Raw genomic sequence first — 22295 nt, 5'->3', positions numbered from 1 at the left:
CTCACCCTTAACTCATAGTCCACCTCATCATTGAGCAGATGTTTCGCGTAAGGAAATTTGAAACTCATTTTGAATCAATTTTATTATTGTGATAAATCTCCCAAACAACGAAACTGGACAAACTCGCAATCAAATACTACTATGACACAAGCACTCTGTAATCAGGACAGTTAATAAATACCACATAAACTGTAATAAATATTTATAAATAAATAAATAAATAAATAAATAAATAAATAAATAAATAACACTGATAGTGACTTCCACAAATAAATATGCCTGAATGTCCTCAGTATCCGAAATTATTTCCCAAAATAACCTCTTTTTCAAATCTTTTCGATCAGAACTCCAAAATTAATATTTCCCGAAACAAATAATCATTTTCCATTTAATCAGAACTCCAAATTAATTTTTCCTAACATTTATCATCAGTAAATCATTTTTTTATCGTTTAGTAATCTCATTTTTCGTTAGACCACAGCATGTGCAATTTTCTATCATTAGTTCTCCAAAAAACTCTCACGCTTGCCAAGCAATTAAATTAACACAGTAACTCCAAAAGAACATTATTTACTCCACAAATTTGCTAGTTTTACTCCAAATCAGTACGGAATTCAACGAATTTTACGTTGGGCGCCAAAATGTAACCGTTGCTAGTCGATCTGGTGAGCGTGTGATTTATGCGCCACTCCCAGAGGGAGATCGCACGCCATGTTTGTTTGCCCGGTCGAGACCCTTTTAAAAGACGAGCCCATTTTGAACTGATCCTCATCGGAGGATTCAGGATCGAACCAGCTAGATCACCGAGAACTGCCACTAAACGAAACCGAGAATCCGTCACGCCAACCACAAGAAATTACCCAGACAACTTACTCCAGTGTGTTGCTTCCCATACCTAAAAGCTCATCATCGGCAGTGCCGCCACCTGCCACCAGGCAGCGCTTCGATCGTGGCAGTGCATTCGACGCCAAGCTCTGTCATTCAGAAACAGAACGAAAAAAGACGACGAAAAGTGACATAACTCCAAATCAAATCAACTAAAGAAACTCCACAAGTTTTAAATAACAGTTAAACGAACGTTTTATTCATCAGGAAAAGATCTAGGGTAGTTTTATTTGATAAACTCCAAAAACAAAGTCGAGTTCTCTTGTGTTCGTTTGGTTAGCATGCTTATATTTGTACAATAGTGTTGGTGGCCATCTTCAAGCTTTCTATCCTCTACCTACTTTGCGTGTGTGCGTTTGATCTTAATTCTGTCTGTTTCCCTAACCGTGCTCATGTGCTCTTCCCATCTTCCAGCAATCAGCTGATCAAATCGGCTACTGCTTCTTCAAATTGCGCGCGCGCGCGTTTAGATTTCAGGGGTCATCCACGTGTGGCGTAGAAACGCGTGGAATTAAAGTTCGCTCCTCAAACTTTGGACGCGTCCGTCAACGGCGGATTCGCGTCTGCCGCCTCGGCACTAGGCCGGCAAAAACGTGCTACGTCAGCTAGGGACGTGCTCTTCCCACAAGTGTAAATAGAACGGACTCACCGAATGATGATCTTGTTGCTGCTGTTGTTCTCTGCTGCTGGTGGCTGGTTGCTCAGCTCAGGGACGACACGTGGCCGTCAGCTGACGAACAGCTGACCGGAATGCGGGACTCGGCCTTACGGGGTAGCTCGGGCCGGTTCTGGACTTTTCCCGGTTCCGCGGCTGTCAGCGTTCGGCAACCGGACAGGAAGCTCCGGCCTTAGGGTTGACTCCGGCCGGGACTAACGATCTCCGCTGTCCTCGTGTGGTGGTTCAGGGACCCTCCCTTCTTCACCGGGCGATGTGGTGACGAATCGCCTCCTAGCGTGCGCTCACGCTCTTCGTCCTCGTGCTTCGCCTGGTGACGTGCGGCGACAACGAGAAGTGCGGTGCGCGGGGAACTTCGTCTCCGTTTTCCTCTGCTGCTTCTGCTGCTCGTGTGTTCGCGCTGCTGCTGGGCTGGTGCTGCTGCGGGATGGTTAGCGCTGTTGCTAACGGGCGAACTTCTGTTCGAAGAAACTACATGAGCACATGCACGGGTTGGTAATGAGCACAATTACCTTAGCTCCTGGTTCGCACACAATTCAAAAACTATTAGCACTAGCGCACACACAAAATTACTAAACGGGAAACTACGAAAAACGGAAATTTAATTAGAAGACCAAATAAGGAACACGTCACTATACTAAATTACATTTTGTACAAAAAGCCAAAGACTCGCGGTACAAAACGCGCACTTCCACTCTCGTTGATAGCTGGGGACAAAGTGAACGAGCCCTGGAGTCCTCAGAATAGGGAAGGTCGCAACGGACGCTCAAGCGGTTTGACCGGAATTACGTCACTCCTTGAGATGCTCTCTGGGTAACTGCGTGTGACAGAAGTAGCGAACTCCCCATCCCTTTTTAGCCACTGTGTTCTCGGGTCTAGCTGTGGTGTTCTCTCACTGAGGTAGTTCAAGATCGGCTCATCTCTCTCAAGAGTCTCTCTCCGTGTCTTAACGCAATCGGTCCAAAACAGGTTGAGTTACCGTGGTGAATACTACAGAGATGTTTACCGAAGAGTGCAAGCGGAGTTTGACTACACGGATTTTATTGCAAAATGTAAATAAATAACATTTAACATTGAAACAAATAAATAAATAATTTTGCCAAACAGGCCAACTGTTACAAAATTTCGATTTTGTTAAAAATTATACAAATGTTGGCTACTAAATTTTAAATTTAGTTTTTGAAAAGTGAGATGAAAACTTTTAAAATATGTTTAAAGGGCTAAATGTCGCAGAAAATTTAATTTATTTTAGTAACTTTGGCTGGACAAGATTGTAAAATATTGCTTTGATATTAAATTTTATAAAATGTAAAATTTTAAAACAGAAGCAAATCGACGAAAACTTTTTTGCTTTATTGGTGGAATATTGAAAAAAGTAGTTCAGTAAAAGAGAATACGCATGCTCTACATTTTGTTTCAAAATATATATAAAGCTCATCCATAAACCATGTGGAAACTTTTTTGAAAATTAAGACATTTTTTTTTGGTGTCACGTTCAAGTTTAGTGAAGATTTTTTATGTTTATTGAAGAATAATAAACAATGAAGCATAAAAAACTAGTTTTTGTGATTTAAACGTAGGAATTTTAGAGTTATTTTAACATTTTTCATGTTCCGCGAAATTTGCGTGAAATTTTGTGTTTTGAAATTGAGGTCCCCGTGAAATTTGCAATTTTCGAGCGTGAAAAATCACTAAGCCTAGTCGTAACCAATCTGAAGAGTGCTTGTTATGCCCGATGATGACTTGTAATAAAAACACATTTCTCAACTATAACAGATAAAAACCAAAATGCATACTCACCACAACCACCTCAGCTTCAAAAGACCTGACCTTGTGGTTTCATCGGATGACCTGCAAAACGTGACGAAGTTATTCATGAAAAGGTGCCAACTTTGCGGCTAGGTCAACCGCGAAGCTGGTGGTGCATCTTTATGAATAGCTAAAAATTGTACGAAGTTGTTAAAATTCACATGATTTCATTAGTTTGCTAACACGCTAAATTTTTCTAGACTAAGGCCAAGGTTTTTGATTATTGTTTACCATCTGTCAACCAATTAGTAACAATGATTGACCATTACAATTGAGTCCCAATGTCCCAGTGGCAGTGCGTGGCCGAATGGTTACGCTGTCCGCTTTGTAAGCGGATGATTCTGGGTTCGATTCCCATCTGCTGCAACCTTCCATCGGATGAGGAAGTAAAATGTCGGTCCCGGCCTTGGTTGTTAGGCCGTTAAGTCATTCCAGGTTTAGGAGTCGTCTCCTTGCCATAAGTACAAACAACACACCAAACCAAACCTACTCCGGTGGAATCGCTGGCGGCGGTTGGACTCGCAATCCGAAGGTCGTCAGTTCAAACACTGGGGTTGAAGGTTCCTTGGAGTAGAAAGAGGTTTGGGTGCTCTCCCCATTCAAGCCTTCGGACTCCTAGGTTCGAGCAGAAACTTGCAATAGTTACCACAAAAGACCTGGGGGTCGTTAATGTGGATGGTTTGTTTTTTTTTTTGTCCCATGATAATTTTACGCAAAGCGGTAAAAAAAATACAAAACAATTTTTTACACTAAATTGACTACGGTTCCCTTGAAATGATCGATCTGTCACAGAAGATCCTCTTCTCGGATTTGTTTTCAAAAGGACGTAAGAGCCATTGGTAACCGAGGACCTTTTTGCATCGGTATTTGACTTACTTACGAAAAACCAATTCAATAAATGCTTGATATTGTTCATCTACACGTCCTTCAAGTTTCCTAAAACCTCCGTATCCGTAAAACTGTATCCGATCATGGTGACCGATCTGAATTCTCTATTTCATTCTGACCTCTGAGTTGCCTGTTTGTAACTTTTTCTATTTTCAAGCTCTTGCTCGTAAACAAAGCACTCCCATTTTTTGCTACATTATTTTCTTCGCCCTACTGCCAACCTTAGGTCCCCTCACGCCACAATAACAGTAGGCCAGGATCCAATGAGTTTGACTTTTTGATTGTTGTCCACGCGATTGTTTACGGTTTCGGAAATTCGCGTCCAAATTTAGTGTGTGAGTCGAGCAAAAACAGAGAAGAAAAGAAAAATAACCTGCCTCCCCCCAAAAAAGAAGCACGATCAAGCCTACCCCAAAATAGCTGCACTTGTTGAAAAAAAGCTCACACGTACACACACGCGTGGGACACACAAACACGCGACTCAAATTGATTGGAGGCAGCATGGCAAAAAGCGTAAGTTCCACCACCGTTGAAGTGGGGTGGTTTGACACCTTAAAATCCAAAAGCGAGCTGTCGAATTAATAGTGTTTTACGGGGGCCAAACAGTAAGAGAATAGACAACAAACTTGAAGCAAACACCGAGCCAAAGTGCTTTGGAGGCCAACAGTCAATCAGTGAGGCATGTTTCCCGCGAAAGCTTACAAAGTGTTGATGTTTTTTTTTCAGGTTAAAAAGCGAAAAAGAGAGTTCACGAAGTGGAACTTTTTTGCACATTTGGTTGTTTACTTCTAGTTTGATTAGAAGATAGAACTTTTTTGTGCGTTTATGAATGCTCATTTATGTTGATTACAGATAATTTTCTCAATTTTTAAACTTTTTGTGTGAGGTATAATGAGTTAGGTAACTCATTATAATTCTTAATATTAATTTGTTTATGTGAGTTAAGTTTTTCTCCGTCATAAATTAAAACGAGTAAAACATCACGTCTCTTCGATAATATTACTTGATATCGAGTGACAGCAAGATTTCACGTTATTTGAGGTGCCGATTAGAATGTTAGCACCTGTGGTACAAACAGTTCTACGTGAGATTCTTCAAAAAAATTGCACTCGTTTATTCCGGTTGTTGCAATCATCAGTTAGATGAGCTCATTTTGTTGATTTAACTTAGTGTATAAAAAAGGAGAGAGTTGTGTGCTTCTGTTTTAGTTGGAATTTTTTTTAATGGTTCTTAATCGAGTATCCTCGCTAAAATTTATTTTTGGATGGTCGAATCACGAAATTTTTGTTTTATCAAAATTTTAGTTTCAGGTCTTTAATATAATTACTGAAATGCTTGGATCTAGTTGGAAGCCATCAGGACGAATAACTAAACAAAAAAGTATCTGATTTTTTAATTTAAAGTCATTCGCAAAGTTTCAGTTATGCTACTGACGAAATTTCGCAAAAAATCTATGAATGTGTGAACATTTATTTTCTTAAACCTTTATGTTTTTTTCGATCTGTAGTCCCAAAATTTAAATACAGAGAAACTTCTTTTTCCGCAGTGGCGTAACGCTTTTTGTTTCGTAGATTTTTCTTAAACCATGCAATATTTTTGAAAGCTTCAAAAATCTTTTTGTAGAACTGAGCAAAACCTACAAAAGACTGCAAAAATGTTACGTCGTTCCAGAGAAATCGACAAATTAGAAAAAAACGTAACGCACCGCTTAAAAAGAGGTTTCACTGTATTGCAAAAAAGTTTAAAAGTGCTCTATTTAAAAAAAAAAATACAAAAAAAATATGATCAATAGTTTATTATCAATTGAACAAGTTTTTTCAATGAAGATTAAAATTTTAGTTACAATATTTTCATGCCTCCTGCTTTTCATGAAATTTTGACAAAAACTTCAAATGAAATTTGCAATGCCAAGTGGCTAAAGTACAATATTTGTCAGGATTTATTTAAAACTAAGTTTAGAATCGAATTATTTTTATAAGTGCATTTTAATTAATTGGTCAAATTTTTAGATTCTGTTTGGAAGACATTGAAATATCAACTTATTTTTTTTCGAACTTAAGGGGTAGAAAATCACGAAATTTTATATCACAGAATATTTGTTAAATCAACTAAAAAGATGATTTTCAATCACTCCTAAAAGATTCATGGAAACAATACTTAGGTGAAAATGTATTTTTTTAATGCTTTGAAAAAAAAAATTAAGGTGAAGCCGTTGATCATTTTCGAAGAAAATTGATTATCACTATAAAATATTTTGTATTATTTTCAATTTAACGAATTTTAGCACCAAAAGGAATCAGCATGTGCCCATTGTTGCCTTCTTGAAGCCACTGAAAGAATTTTTGATCGAAATCAATTGTGCTTCAAAATTTATATAATTTTGTGGCACAGTCATTGACGTCCTAGTTGGCAATCATTGATTAATGACGATTTCCATAACTTTACAAGTAATGGGATAATCGTTACCAAAAGGAATCAGCATGTGTAGGGCACTATTCTAAACAACTTGTTGAAGGAATTTTGGCAAAATATTGAAAGCGACGCAAAATTTATATCTTTGAACGAAAAATCATGACAATGATGGAAGTCTTCACGTTCAAAACAAGTTGAAGAGTGCACAGTAAAAAATAATTTAAATTTGTGAGCTGTCATTTTGGAAGGTTGAATATTACCTCTTTTATTATGTAATTTTACCTCAATTTAGACTGAAAAAGTGACATTACACCAGAAAAGTGGTAAAATTACACATTTCCAGAGGTAAAATTACACATTTTTTCTGACATAAAAGAAGTTCCCCCTTCTAGATGTAATATTACCATGATTTTTTTTCTGTGTGTGCTTATACTAACCTCTGACTTTTTTTGCCGATATACATGTATGTAATCCCTTAAATAAGGTGGATTTAGATATTATCTCTGCGTAGATCAAATCCTATTATATTTGGAGTGTAGGCTTGTCAAGTTATTCACGTGAGTATAATAACGAGGGCCGATTTTGGAAAAGTTCCTGAAAAATCTTTTAGATATCTATGACTTTTTATGCTTAAATTCGTAAATGCTAACGTTAAATTACAAAACTGGATGCGAACGTGATTACTTTGAATTCATTACCCCAAATTTGAGCCAATCAAATTCAATCAGTCTTAAGATATTGTGACACTCGGATTGAACTTCACGTCTCTAGAAAAGCTTTTTGTCAGAAAAATCGTATTTCGTTGTTTCTTTTAAAATACTTTTTAATCAAGAATTTTTTTAAAGGTCCTATAAACTTATGAAACATAATAGCTTATAGGTCCTTTTCAAAAAAGGTTATTTAATCCTGGCTGGCGCCTTCCTCACATTTAAAGAGTGCTATCCAAAATAGACATAAAATAGCGGTGTTTTTCAGTGTTTTATCAATTTGACTCATTATTCATACTACTAAATTGGGTAGTCAGATCTTCATATTACAACTTATGATAGGTTAGTCAGATCTTCAATCCAATTCATGCTCGTTGAAAAAGTCTTTTAATTACCTATCCAAAGATAGGTCACATGAATATCATGAGATTAAATGAGATAATCAGGAGATCTGGCCTCCAAAAAGTGCATAAATTACACTTAAGTGCTTATAACTTTTGATAGGGTTGTCAGACCTTCAATGTCTTGGGCGCGTTGGAAAGGTCTTTTAAAAACCTTTCTGAAACGCTTTTCTATGTTTGATCACGAATAAACAAAAAAAAGAACACGCATGTAAACAATAACAAACACGTTTTGTTAGGTTGACCGTTATGTGCTTTGTCCTGAAGTTTGGTTGAATTTGGTTGTCGAAGTCCCAAGTTGTTATAACAAATGTCTACAGTAGTTGGGCTTGTTCGTGTGTCAAACCTGAAATCCTTTTGGCCAGTTGTCGCACTTGCATCAATAGGACGAAATTGAAACTTCTTTCATATTAAAAGTGACAACAAAGCACCGAGTTTTTTTTCAGTTTTTAATGAATATCTCAGGATTGAAATCGAATTTTGAGAATCTTTGAAGGTCAAAAGATAATGTATTGTGAGCTGCACAAAATGGTTTAACTCAATTTGGCCCAAAATACTCGTGCGGCAAGATAGAAGACAACGACGATTTGATATGACGAGTGTCAACATTTCTTAATGTTTTGAATTTGTTTTTGTCTATCTCAGATTTGTAATCAAATTTTGTGGTTGTGTAACGACCAAAAGTTGAGGGATGCCCAAAAAGGCACCCTCAACTTAATTTAGCATGTGTGATAGGATAGCAAGATCATGATAAAGAGATTTTTAATGAAATCTTCGTTCAAATTTTTTGCATACACCAGTTTGATTCTGCACTGCTCACTCCACCCAATCAAAAAGTTAACTGATCAATTTATTGCCCAATTAAATGAGTAAAACGCTAATTATTTCAACTCCTAAAAAACTACAATCTGTAGGGAATACCCCTTTAATCGTGAGTAGTCAATCTGTTCCCCTGCTGTTTTTTTCGTGAGTCTAAACTCTACCGACATGCAAATCACCCGTCGTCAGCTTTTGGAGCAGTCACTGTGAGGTTGGAGAAATTACCGAAATTTACGTGTGTCGTAACACTCACAATTGAGAGTCTCCATGAACAGTAAAAGTGATGTTAAACAACCTGTTGTTTTTCCCCTTCACAGCGCGAAGTGATCCAGCTGCACGTGGGTCAGGCCGGTGTCCAAATTGCGAGTGCATGTTGGGAGTTGTACTGCATGGAGCATGGAATCTACCCGGACGGGCGGTTCTGCGACTGCTCGATGTTTGACGACTGCAGTGCGTTTTTCAGCTGCGACAAGAAGGGCCGGTGCGTCCCGCGGGTGGTGATGATCGACCTGGAACCGTCGGTGATTGACGAGATTCGGATTGGGGCGTACCGGCATCTGTTTCATCCGAGCACGCTGATCACGGGGAAGGAGGACGCGTCGAGTAACTTTGCCCGGGGTCACTTTAGCTTGGGCCGGATGATGATCGACACGTTGATGAACCGGGTGCGGAAGGTAGCTGAGGGGTGCTCCACCGTGCAAGGGTTTATGTTGTTTCACAGTTTGGGTGGAGGGACGGGCTCGGGTTTGGGGACGTTGGCCCTCGAGAAACTCAACGACGAGTACGGCAAGACGTCGAAGATTGAGTTTAACATTTTCCCTTCGCCACGTATTTCGCCGGTCATCGTGGAACCGTACAACGCGGTCCTGTCGACGCACGCCGGCATGGAGTACAGTGACTGTTCGATTCTGCTCGATAACGAAGCCCTCTATGACGTGTGCGACCGCAGCTTAAACGTGACCGAACCGACGTACACCAATCTGAACAGGCTGATCGCGCAAATCGTATCCTGCGTCACCTCTTCGCTGCGCTTTTCCGGCGCCATCAACGTCGACCTGCTCGAGTTTCAAACAAATCTGGTTCCGTACCCGAGAATCCACTACCCCCTCGTAACGTACTCGCCGTTGATCCCGTTCCGAAATGCAAACCATGAACAGCTCACCACCCACCAAATCACCTACGAGTGCTTCGAACCGGGCAATCAACTGGTCAAGTGCGATCCCCGGTCCGGCAAGTACATCTCGTGCTGCATGCTGTACCGCGGGGATGTCTCACCGGTGGACATCAACCGGTCCATCCAGGAGGTGAAGGCGAAGAGTTCGGTCAACTTTGTGGACTGGTGTCCCACCGGGTTCAAGATCGGCATCAACTACCAGGCGCCGATTTCCGTGCCAGGCGGGGACTTGGCCAAGGTGGACCGCGCGGTTTGTATGCTGTCCAACAGTACGGCGGTCAAGTCCGCGTGGGAGCGGATTGCCACCAAGTATGATCTGCTGTACGAGCGGAAGGTGTTTTTTCACCACTTTTTGGATGAAGGTTGTGAATTTTCAAATCATCTTAAACTCTCTAAAGCAATTCCTCATTTCAAGGTCTCGAAGAAAGCGACCTGTGCGACGCCAAGGAAAACATGACGGCCCTCATTTGTGACTATCAAGAGGTTGAAAAATAATCGTCAATCGAGGAAATTGTCCAATTACAAGCTCATATCATCATTACCTAACGATCGTATAAAAATGTTCCCCCAAGTTGCACAACAGTTTAGTCGCGCCCATATCAACCATTACAAAACATGGCACATTTAAATCTTCTACTTTTGGTGACGTTCCTGGCGGTCACCGCCACAGCTTGCACGAAAAGTATCTCGTCCGATCTGCTAGATCCGTGTGGATTCAGTGCGCTAACGGTTTCGGTAGCGCCCTCGAGTTGGGTTCTGTCCCGGCAGAACTGTGGTCTACCGATTGCGGTTGAAATGTTTGAAAGCCCGCCGGTGGTGTACTTTGACTACGGAAGCCCGGAAAAGCTGTACACGGTCGTTTTCGTCGATCTGGATGGGGGACCCACGGAGAATAAGGTGTTTCTGCATTGGATTGTGGCCAATGTGGCGGTGAGTTGGATCGAGAAGGGTTTGAGCGAACAGATGGGAATGGTATTCGTTAAAATAGTGTTTAATAGAATTCTGTACATTAAATACAGGCTTTCTGCGCGCAGTTGAATATTCTATAATGGGAGCGTTCTTTTATTACGTAACGCTAAATTTAAGATTTTTTACCCCCCTCCTCCCCCTTTGTAACAAATCGTAACAGATGGGCGAATTCCCCCTACCCCCCGTGTAACGCGTAACACAAGGTATTTTTGCAATTTTTTATGGAAATTTTGCGTTACGTAACATAATTTTTCTTCACACCTCCCCTCCCCCAATTTTCGTAACATTTCGTAACAGACGTTGACACCCCCTCCCTCCCTAACTGCGTTACGTAATAAAAGAACGATCCCCAAGCTAACTTTTGAAATGTTGCAGCAGAAAATTTGCTGCGTGTATTAAGAATTGTGTGTGCATTAAAAAAAATATAAAAATTTCAGGCTTGCATTTTTAATAGATAAGCTGTCCCAAGCAGAGCTGAAAATGTCAGGGGTCCTGACGCGAAAATCGGCGACGCATACACGATTTTTTCAGATCCATTCACTGAACCGCAAAACCCTGACATAAACAAATCCGACTCAGTCGTGAGTGCCCTAGCTCACTGAGCAGCTGCAATGCGAGGCAGTAGTCGACCAACGCTCATTCGACGTTGCATGCACACACATAAAGAAACATGTTTTTACACAAAAAGTTGGTATTTATGCGTGGAAATGTAATTTTGAATATAAGTTATGATTGTTTTAAGTGTTTTGCACAGTCTAGAACCATTCAATTGTTTAAAAATAGTCAAAATAGTGTTTATAGACTATTTTACGAGTCAGTCATACGACACGAATTGAGTGAGTGTAGCTCATTTTTTCACGTCTCTCATTCTCCAGCAGCCGACCGGCACGAGTCAGGCGGCAGTGGTTGAACGGACACATTAGGCTTACAGTCAGATGCTAGCAAAGAACTGACATTTTGGTTTGCTTCATGTGTACGCTGGGTTGGAAACATTTTGCAAGCCTGGTCCCAAGTTTTCGAAAAAAATGTTTTTGTTTGCAAATTTGGTAACTTACCTTTTTCTTAATATTAAAAGAAACCAATCTGGCGAAGTTTGAAATCTTCAAATTTATACATAAGATTGACTGGCAATATTATTTTGAGGGAGTACCAAAAGTTGCGTCTTTTAATTACAAACATTTTGGTACCCAGACATGTATAGGTCATCGCTGAAATTTTCAAGTTATCGCAGTTTTAGTGAAAAAAGTTTATTTTTACCCGTTTTCGTCATTTTGCCGTTTTTGCGCGCGGTGCGTCGAAAACCCCAGTTTTTATGTTTTTTTCATATCTTCGAAACGTGTAAATAAATATTCGCAATTTTTTGATATGTTGCGTAAATATTACAAGGAATCAGCAAAAAATAATTTCAGACATGGGCTCTTTGGTCCCGAGACCTTTTTTCCACATAAAAGCCCAACTAATAACCTTTATTTTGAATTGTGGTGCTCCAAAATTGGTTTAGCCGTTCTGGAGATATGATTTTTTTTGAAAAATGTGGCTTTTGCGAAAATCGACGAAAAACGCAATTTTATGGACCACCCTATTTCAGATAGGACCACCCTAATCGCCAAACAAAAATTAAATTGATCAAATCAATTGGGCCAAAGAACCCCCACTCCAAATTTGAGCCAAATCGGAGCACTTTTGATTTCAAGACTTCCTGTTTGACGTGGAATGGCTGAATATATATAAAAAAAATGTAAAACTGTGACTATATTCACAAAAGTTACCTAAAAATGACTATAAATTGAAAACAGTGTACTTCATCAAAATTTCACTTAAGAACTTTTTGATTTCAAATTTGATTTTACATCGAAAAATTAAGTTGAAAAATTTTTGCGACCAATATTTCGATTTTTTGAAAAAATCTGTATTGATTCAAAAATTCATAACTCGGTCAAAGATTTTTTTGCAATTCCGTCGTGAAACTACTAACTTTCCTGTCATTCTTGAGCGACCAAATGACCTACTTTTCTGTACCAAACATAACATAATCGAATAGCAACACTTTTCGAAATAAATGCTGGAAAGTTCTACTTTTCAGTGCTGCTTTTAATTTTTTTTATTTGGACGATTTATTGACAAAATACATGAACATTTGACTTATAATTTCACTCAAAGGGTGTTTTTTGGAATTGCAAAAAATGTTGTATGAAACTCGTTGCATAAACTACAATTGCAAAACCTGGAAATTTCTGAAATGTTAGCATTTGATGTCCCCTAAAACATATTACAAAATAAAAAAATAAAAATACTGTTTTTTTGAAAATCAAGTTTGAGTGAAAAAAGTTAAATTAAAAATCACCATTTGTTTACCGAGTGTCATTAATTTTCAGTGTAGTCCTTATCCATACCTGCAACTTTGGCAAAGACACCAAATCGATAAAAAAAATCCTTTAAAAGATACAGATTTTTGAATTTTCATACATCATTTTTGTTTTGACAGCAGCCAAATTTGTATGGAAAATTATATGGACAAACTAATGATGCAAAATGACTACTTTGGGCATACCGAAGGCATGAGCATGAGCATGAGCATGAGAGATCACCCATGGTTGCCCCTCCGTTGCTGAACAGAACCGTAATATCCTTTCAGCACTACTGGTCATAGGCTTCGACGATCTAGTGGTGTTTCCCTTATCAACAGCATGTATGAATGCGCTGAAAAGATAAAACACCATGATTGCCAAAACTAGATCAGTTGCGAATAGGTAACAGTCATTGGCCACCAACGGCGCCCGCCATGTCAGTTTGTAGACCTCGAGTTTAAGGGACGGGAATGTTAGTTAGCGCAGGTTGCTACTAGGGCAGCTGATTTACTCTGTGCTTACACCCCACGAGCGCCAGGAACCTGAAAACTTGTTAGTAGGATTGGGTGTTTGGTCAGGATTCATCATAGAAGATGATGATGCGACCCAAAATCATAGTGTTTGTTGAAAGGTATTATATATTATTCTCAAGGCAAGCAATCGGATGCTGCGGATGAGACATTTCCCGTTTATCTGTTGTAAAGTTTTTAATGAAATGGTTTAATCTTAGACAGCCGGCTGTGGAAAGATAAAACCAAAATCATTTGTAATTAAAGAATGAAGGATTAAACAGTGTAACTTGTAAGTTGGGATGATTTCAGGAGTTTTAAATGATTGATTTTTAGTGCGGTATTGATTAACGAAGCGAACGACGAGTTACCATGTTTATCGAGCTCAAGTGATATGATTAGGTTTTGCTGCTTTTGCAATTATTTTACTGTTTTCAATATAAAAAAAAAAAAAAAACGCGCGTTCAATGTAAATAATTTGTCGACACGAATGCTTAAAAAACGCAAAAAAAAAATCTGCCGAGACGACCAAAACTGTATAAAATATTATATCAACCGGATTATAAAACATTATTAATTTTATGAATTAACAAAATCAAATCGTAATGAGTAATTAGAAAGTCAACGCGTTTGAGTTTAACGTCCGAATATGCATTATTTACGCGACGAGAATATTTAATTTAAAAGTAGTACTCATTCATGCTTCCTTACATTCATGACCAATCATACAATTCTTTAAATCAAGATTTTTTTTTTGAAAAGGACTTATAAACTATTGTCTTTCATATGGGTAATTCTCTACCAACTCACACGAAATCGGGAAAAGTTGCCCCGACCCCTCTTCGATTTGCGTGAAACTTTTTCCTAAGGGGTAACTTTTGTCCCTGATCAAGAATCCGAGGTCCGTTTTTTGATATCTCGTGACGGAGGGGCGGTACGACCCCTTCCATTTTTGAACATGCGAAAAAAGAGGTGTTTTTCAATAATTTGCAGCCTGAAACGGTGATGAGATAGAAATTTGGTGTCAAAGGGACTTTTATGTAAAATTAGACGCCCGATTTGATGGCGTACTCAGAATTCCGAAAAAACGTATTTTTCATCGAAAAAAACACTAAAAAAGTTTTAAAAATTCTCCCATTTTCCGTTACTCGACTGTAAAAAATTTTGGAACATGTCATTTTATGGGAAATTTAATGTACTTTTCGAATCTACATTGTCCCAGAAGGGTCATTTTTTCATTTAGAACAAAAATTTTCATTTTAAAATTTCGTGTTTTTTCTAACTTTGCAGGGTTATTTTTTAGAGTGTAACAATGTTCTACAAAGTTGTAGAACAGACAATTACAAAAATTTTGATATATAGACATAAGGGGTTTGCTTATAAACATCACAAGTTATCGCGATTTTACGAAAAAAAGTTTTGAAAAAGTTACTTTTTGCGTTTCTCTTTGTTTCGTCGTCCGTGTCTGTCGCGGGTGACCATGAACGGCCATGATCGATGACGACCAACTTTTTTAAAACTTTTTTTCGTAAAATCGTGATAACTTGTGATGTTTATAAGCAAACCCCTTATGTATATATATCAAAATTTTTGTAATTGTCTGCTCTACAACTTTGTAGAACACTGTTACACTCTAAAAAATAACCCTGCAAAGTTAGAAAAAACACGAAATTTTAAAATGAAAAATTTTGTTCTAAATGAAAAAATGACCCTTCTGGGACAATGTAGATTCGAAAAGTACATTAAATTTCCCATAAAATGACATGTTCCAAAATTTTTTACAGTCGAGTAACGGAAAATGGGAGAATTTTTAAAACTTTTTTAGTGTTTTTTTCGATGAAAAATACGTTTTTTCGGAATTCTGAGTACGCCATCAAATCGGGCGTCTAATTTTACATAAAAGTCCCTTTGACACCAAATTTCTATCTCATCACCGTTTCAGGCTGCAAATTATTGAAAAACACCTCTTTTTTCGCATGTGCAAAAATGGAAGGGGTCGTACCGCCCCTCCGTCACGAGATATCAAAAAACGGACCTCGGATTCGTGATCAGGGACAAAAGTTACCCCTTAGGACAAAGTGTGTGTGTGTGTGTGCAACCAACCAAACGGGACCACGCGGTCGCTTCTTACAAATTGAGTTGTTTCCATGTATTTTTAGATCTACATTCTATATATACAAATAACTCGCATAGGCATTTGGAAGGTGTTAGCTCTGCCGAGCTTCGGTGACCCATTTCTACGCTGGCTAGCCGAGCGCGAGGTCCCTCAGTTTTTATCGACAAGCTCCGCCCTGAAGAACGTTTGCACCAATCGGGTTCAAACGTTATTTAGAACTTCCGAACCCTTGTCAAATGGACAAGGACCCAGCGCGTATATAGTTTGATAGTAACAGTATTCCTAATTCCAGACGACGCTCACCAAGCCGTGATGGCCTAGTGGTTAGCATTTTTGCTTACCAATCCAAAGGACGAGGGATCGAACCCCGACTCGGGCGACTTTGATTTTTCGTTCATGTTCAGAGTTTCAAGATTAATATTTCCTATACTTTCTCGTTGGGAGCAGATGGGAATCGAACCCAGGACCATTCGCTTAGAAAGCGAACACCGTAACCAGTCAGCCACGGCCGCTCTCATAGTTACCCCTTAGGACAAAGTTTCACGCAAATCGAAGAGGGGTCGGGGCAACTGCTGTGTGAGTTGGCGGAGAATTACCCATATGTTTATAGGACCTTTTAAAAAAAACTCTAGAAATGATTATGGCCTTTCTCAATAGGGAAAATGTCAAAACGCTTAACTGTGAAAAAAGGTCGCTTGCGTCACTTAATCTTTTCAGGAAAGCTGAGAGGTTTTGCGTAACGTCACAATGTTATTTAAACTTGAAGCTTGATGACGAACTTAAACCAACTCAATTCCGAAACATAATTACAAGTTTTACTCACACATACTCTCTAACATTCAAAATCACAAATACATCCAACAAAGAACGAACTCACCAGCTTCAATGATCTCGACGGCAGCCATTGACATTTCGGAAGTACAACCTCCCGGTCACTCACGGTCACCGGCATCAAAGCAACCGCTTGCAGTGTGCCAAGCCACCAGCACAAACACTAGCATACGCACATCCTCTTTCATGCAAACCGCCGCTCCCCCCCTTCCCGTCACACATCTCAGCAGGCAAAGCAAGCAGCATCCTCCGGTTGGTGCTAAAGTGACGGCAATGTAGCTTCTTCCTCGTGTCATCTTGCGGCCAAATCATCCACAGCATTCACAGGATTTGCTACGTCATCACTACTTTGGGCATACCGAAGGCACCAAAAAATTCAGCCTGATTAAAAAATACAAAAAAAAATCGAATGACCAAAATCTGAGAGAATTGCTTCATTGAGAACTCAAGTGTATTTTTTTTTCGATTACTCGAAGCATCTATTATTCGTGGTTTTGATTTTGCGAAGTTCGATTATCCGAAGTATTATTTGGAGCCACCATATTTTTTTTGTTTTCCCATTTTTTTTAAATTAAATTCGAGTTTTGCGACCCGATTTGAGTCAAGTTTCAATATTTGATTGAATTTAAAATTAAAAACTTCATTTTTTGATATGTTATCTCCACAGTTTTGGCCGCCCTTTTAGATTTAAAAATTCTAAATCATTTTAGAGTAGTTTATGGGTAAGATAAGTTAAGAGCGAGTTTTTCACCAATGTGTAATAGTTCGTATCGATGTGCTCCGATTTGGATGAAACTTTTAGCGTTTGTTTGTCTATACATGAGATGAATTCATGCCAAATATGAGCCCTCTACGACAAAGGGAAGTGGGGTAAAACGGGTTTCGAAGTTTGAGGTAAATAAAAAAACCTAAAAAATCTTAAAATTGCTCGCATTTCCGTAAAACTTCATCAATTTCAACACTCGTAGATGCATTTGAAAGGTCTTTTGAAGCACTTCAAAATGGGTCATAGACATCCAGGATTGGTTTGAATTTTTCTCATAGCTTTTGCAAATTACTGTTAAAAATTGATTTATTTAAAATCTTAATATCTTTTTGCAACAGCCTCCAGCACCCATACTCCCACAGGTCAAAAGATAGGTAATTTCATGGAATATAAGCCTACGGTAGTAACTTTTTGGCCAATCGCAGTTTTTCTCATAGTTTTTCGATTTTTCTACAACAAACATTTGACAACGTTAGTTTTTGCGCTGTAGGCCTCCGCGGCACTTTTTGTTCGATTTCCAATCAAATTTACCACTCCAATAAATTTTCCGAGGATTCTGAATATGACAAAATTGAGACCAGAAAGTGCTATGGAGGCCTACAGGGCAAAAACTAACGTTGTCAAATGTTTGTTGTAGAAAAATCGAAAAATTATGAGAAAAACTGCAAAACAGAAACGACGGCTTTGTGTGAAGGCGAGATAGTTATACTAACTGAAGGAAAAGTAACTGAAGAAAAACTAAATGAATATTTTTGAATGTAAAAGGAACTGATAGATCGGATCGTGATGTATTCGCGACGAACTGCCATATTTTTCATCCATAGTGATTTTCATCGCCATCTCCATCTACATATGTTCCATCTAGTTTCGGGTAGTAAATCTTAACTGTTGTCGCTAGTCTCCGCAAGATGTCTCCAGCCAAATGATTCTCTCTCCTGCGCTCGAATAACTCTCTCGTAACTTCTCTCTTTCAAACTTCTCTTCTAATGCAGGAATCCACGTTGCTTCAGGGCATGACTTCAACGGACGGCGATACCGTGATGGGTAGGATCTTTTGGGCATATTCTACGAGACCGCAACAATGTAACGATCCGTTTCATTCTGTTCAATTTTGTAGACTATCTCGCCCCTACGGCGGCCCGCTACGAGCACCGGTACGGGTTCTATCTGTACGAACAGGTTTACGGAACGAGCTACACGCAAAGAAAATCCGGTGAGCATTGGACGCTCATTCGACTTAACCCATCCGATGTTCACAAACAAGAACATCGGATGTTCAAACCGCCGTAAACAAAACACACACGTATAAGATGTTTGATGGTGTGCGTGATTTTTCCGTGTCGCGTGTGTAAAGCGCTGCATACTGCTTCTTCTTTTTTATAGTGGCCGAGTGGTTCTTCTTCGCAACTTTTCGAGAAATGTCAAAAAAATAAACGATCGTAGCAAGCTCGACGGTGCAATCTTTTCTGTGATTTGCGTTTCGGGTTTGTACCATCACGGAATTGCCGGCGCGGCGGAGAAAAAGCGGCATCTTGACCACACCGGTCAGCGGATTAGTTCTAGCGAACGAATAAGTTATAAAAGTGTTGTTTTAAAACATCTAGATTGGCCAATCAGCTGGAGGAGGAACATTATCCACGACTTGGCTTATTTGTTCAGGTAGAGATCAGTTAACAACAATCGTAATGCATCAAATAAAAAATCATTTCTCTGTGCAGGAAATGTACACGTCACCTTACAATCTCAAATCGATCCGGAGCAAAACCCACTGATACGGACGTCCCAACAACGGCAACGATTTAACCACCCAGGAGAAATCTGATGTTTCCGCTTCCGTTCTCGTTGGCAAGCCACAAGAGCTGTTACCGCAACTGTGTTTGGGGAATGGTGAGTTTGCTTTACTAAGAAATTTCTCAAAATACATAACCTTACTTTCAGATTTGTCGGTAGATGATTAGTCCTAACAAAAAGTCCGCGGCGAATCGGTCCCCCTCCGCGGGGCGTTTTTGCAGTGCGTCAGCTAGTGCGTCTTAGTCTTACCGACGTGTCACCTCCCTTGCCCAATAACGACCGCGGCCGGAATGTTCGTTGACGAGCAGGAACTGTTCCGCCCTCGGTTGATTCACCGAAGAAGAAATCGGCGATGGCAAGAGAAAAAGAAGACGCAATCAAAACACAGGCAAGACTACTTGAGCCGTCCGAACGCCCACGATCATACGAACACGTTTGGGAAGGTTCATTGCTAGTTGCCTTAGTCCTCGAGTGTGACCAACAAGCGCCAATCGAAGACGATGTGATTTGGCACAACCCGCGCCACAGCAACGATCGGAAATAACAACGAGAACGTATACAAACCACCGTTCACCGACGTCAAGACTCCCATCATAACTGGTCCCATGGGCAAGCGAATGGGTGGATGGTCGACCGGAAGCGGGAAGCTGCTCCGATTCAATCCGAGTTTCAGCAGCCGTTGCCAGCGATTTTGACGTGAGTTGAATTAATTTTGTTTTTCTTTTTTTTCCAAATTAAATATTTCCTAAACCTTTTTCCAGACCCGTTGTTCTATGAGCCAGCTTTCTGCTGAGGGCCAGCGCTAAACGGACTGGGCTAAGGTTTGCGGCCAAAGTAAAGCCCTGTCCAACACGCTTGAACTGCTGTGACTCGACTTGATGTCGGATAGGTTGAAGATCTGCGAACCGTCACTATCCAGCCGACATTCCCACCGGGACGAGGAAGCCTTAATGATGAATTCTATTATGGACCGCTTCATTTTACGAAGGAGGAATGCAATACCGGAGACTGCAGAACAAGAACCGGTTCCAGCTGAAGGGCTATGCAAGATCTAGCCGCGGCTGGAACCGACTCGTCGTAGAAAGTTCGACGTTCATGAATAATCATTCCGTTTGAAATGGTGTTGGCCAGTACACACGAACCGGACACCTGGGTCCAGATGCACCAGCTCCGCAACAAGCAGCTCGATCTGGTCCTTTCGCCCGAGTTCAAGCAATCGTCGACAAAACAATCCGGCAAAGGGTCAGTACACAAAATGTTATTTATAGATACAAAATCTTAATCATGTATATTTCAGCTTACCCTGAAATCGTCGCCCTCTCAGTAGTGGGGACAAAGGCGAAGTTTGCCATAACAAGAATGGCGTCGACGGCCAGCTGCAGTTTACAATCATCTGTAACACAACTTCCGGTCGGCCAATGGGATGTTCAACAATCTGTCGTTGGAAACGTTACAATCTGTAGAGGTGAACTGGTCCTGCGCAATTGTAAAGTGAAATCAGAAGAAGATCCAGAACTTGTGTATAAATTATGGTTGTAGAGATGACCAGAATCTACGGTTCTATTTAGAAATTTGCATAATCAATTAGTTGAAAATTTACGTCTTGCGTTAAAAGAATAAAAAGATTGCTGTTTGTTTTCATCGAATAGTTTCTCTCTTGGGAGGAATATTGATCAAAACAGGCAATCTTAGTTGCTGTAAAACCAAACAAAACTAACTGGAAGGTAACTTTATTTTTAATGTAAAAAATTACAGAAAATAAGTTCACTCCAGTTTTAATGATTGGTTTCACTGCAACATAAATTGTCTGCTTTGATTAATAATCCGATCTCAGCTGATTTTTGGTTTGGGTCCTGGATAATTGAATGCATCCATCTGGTGGTGAAAAGCGGTACTATTCCTGCTGCGCCGATGTACAGTGGCGACGCCAGTGGTGAATAGTGCAAACTTGCAAAAACTGCGCGCGACGACACGCACACATTCAAGCGAGCTGTCAAAATTTCCCGAAAACACAGTGACCATCGAATGGTCATCGCGCTTTGAACATCGGATGCGCATGATCGTTTATGACCATTCGATGTTCAAGAATTTGATACCAACGTTCAGAAAATTCACATTGGCGGTTTTGCGTGTACCCGCCGATGCCGGACAGCCGGGCCGAGTTCGATTTGGGCGCCTGGATCGGGTCGCAGCACCCGGAGGGGGCGCTCTGTGGCCCCGTTGCCTCGACCGGGTTCAGTGCGTAGTGCGCGCGGGAATTTATTGACCATGCCAGAGGGGCCGCGGAATTGTAGCAGCAGCAGCAGATAAGAAGGAGCGACTCTGGAGAGTTGATCTGCGGGCAGCGCCAGCGGCAGCATATCTTGGGCTGGTAGAATTTATATAGACATCATGCGAATAACTTAGATGTGACCAATAAATGTCGCCGGGAACAGGCGAAAACCGTGTAACAAGTCGACCCAGACTGACAGGGAAAGGGAGCGCATTGTGTTCAAGGAGATTGATTTTTTTTATCGAAAAGGCCATTTCATCGAAAAAAATATTCCTGAATTTTCATGAGATTTGCTACAATAATTTGCTGAAATGACAATTCTACGAAGCGACACTTTCCATGAAATGACCTTTTCGGCGTAAAGCCGTATTCTCACTTTTGAAGGGCTCGTCGTCAATTCCGGGGCAGCCAGTGGACACTTTTTGGGGGCAGTCGGTCGTCGCGTGGTAAGTTCATTCAGCAGTCAATTTGTGTCGCGAGGTAGGATCGAGGAAAAGGGCACCCCGTGACGGCCCAAGGTCCATTACTTAGAGCGGAGATATGAAAACCTGAGTTGAAGTGAAGTAAGTGAGATAAGATTTTCCTTTTGGCACAATCGAAGAACGTGTCGGCGTGAACATGCACAAGTTTGGGATTGGGGTTTTAAATTCTGGAGCCATCGGGGGACTGCAAAGCAGGATAGTTTGGTTTTAAGAAGGTATGGTTTAATTTGAATTATGAGTATGAGGTTGTAAAGTGGCAGAAAATGTTAAATTATAATTATCTTTACCTATGGGTAATTCTCCGCCAACTCACACAGCAGTTGCCCCGACCCCTCTTCGATTTGCGTGAAACTTTGTCCTAAGGGGTAACTTTTGTCCCTGATCACGAATCCGAGGTCCGTTTTTTGATATCTCGTGACGGAGGGGCGGTACGACCCCTT

General features: G+C 40.2%; 2 protein-coding genes and 2 long non-coding RNA genes across 5 annotated transcripts; 3 read left to right on the top strand and 1 right to left on the bottom strand.

The window, feature by feature from the left end:
* Positions 1-1137: 1137 nt before the first annotated feature.
* Positions 1138-2356, bottom strand: LOC120422498 (uncharacterized). The gene is made up of 3 exons (XR_005606139.2): positions 2208-2356; positions 2074-2145; positions 1138-2019 (listed from the first exon to the last, which is right to left on the bottom strand). It is a non-coding gene; the product is annotated as an uncharacterized LOC120422498 (long non-coding RNA).
* A 2125-nt stretch (positions 2357-4481) lies between these two features.
* On the top strand, positions 4482-10392 carry LOC120422490 (tubulin alpha-1C chain-like). Its single transcript, XM_039585947.2, has 3 exons — positions 4482-4771; positions 8915-10133; positions 10187-10392. The coding sequence occupies exons 1-3, from the start codon at positions 4760-4762 to the stop codon at positions 10264-10266; spliced, it is 1311 nt and encodes a 436-aa protein (XP_039441881.1). The 5' UTR covers positions 4482-4759; the 3' UTR covers positions 10267-10392.
* On the top strand, positions 10387-21588 carry LOC120422491 (uncharacterized). Its single transcript, XM_039585949.2, has 4 exons — positions 10387-10701; positions 18303-18354; positions 18428-18507; positions 21237-21588. The coding sequence occupies exons 1-4, from the start codon at positions 10387-10389 to the stop codon at positions 21345-21347; spliced, it is 558 nt and encodes a 185-aa protein (XP_039441883.1). The 3' UTR covers positions 21348-21588.
* On the top strand, positions 18554-20863 carry LOC120422493 (uncharacterized). Of its 2 annotated transcripts, XR_005606137.2 has the most exons (6): positions 18554-18854; positions 18915-18969; positions 19029-19197; positions 19249-19797; positions 19863-20343; positions 20399-20863. It is a non-coding gene; the product is annotated as an uncharacterized LOC120422493 (long non-coding RNA). The 2 variants fall into 2 exon arrangements; XR_005606136.2 differs by having other exon boundaries at positions 18556-18969; positions 20399-20862.
* Positions 21589-22295: the final 707 nt, after the last annotated feature.

This window comes from Culex pipiens, chromosome 3 (assembly GCF_016801865.2).
Source record: "Culex pipiens pallens isolate TS chromosome 3, TS_CPP_V2, whole genome shotgun sequence".
Lineage (NCBI taxonomy): Eukaryota > Metazoa > Arthropoda > Insecta > Diptera > Culicidae > Culex > Culex pipiens.
The sequence above is the reverse complement of the archived record's forward strand: the minus strand, read 5'-3'. Positions and strand labels throughout refer to the sequence as shown.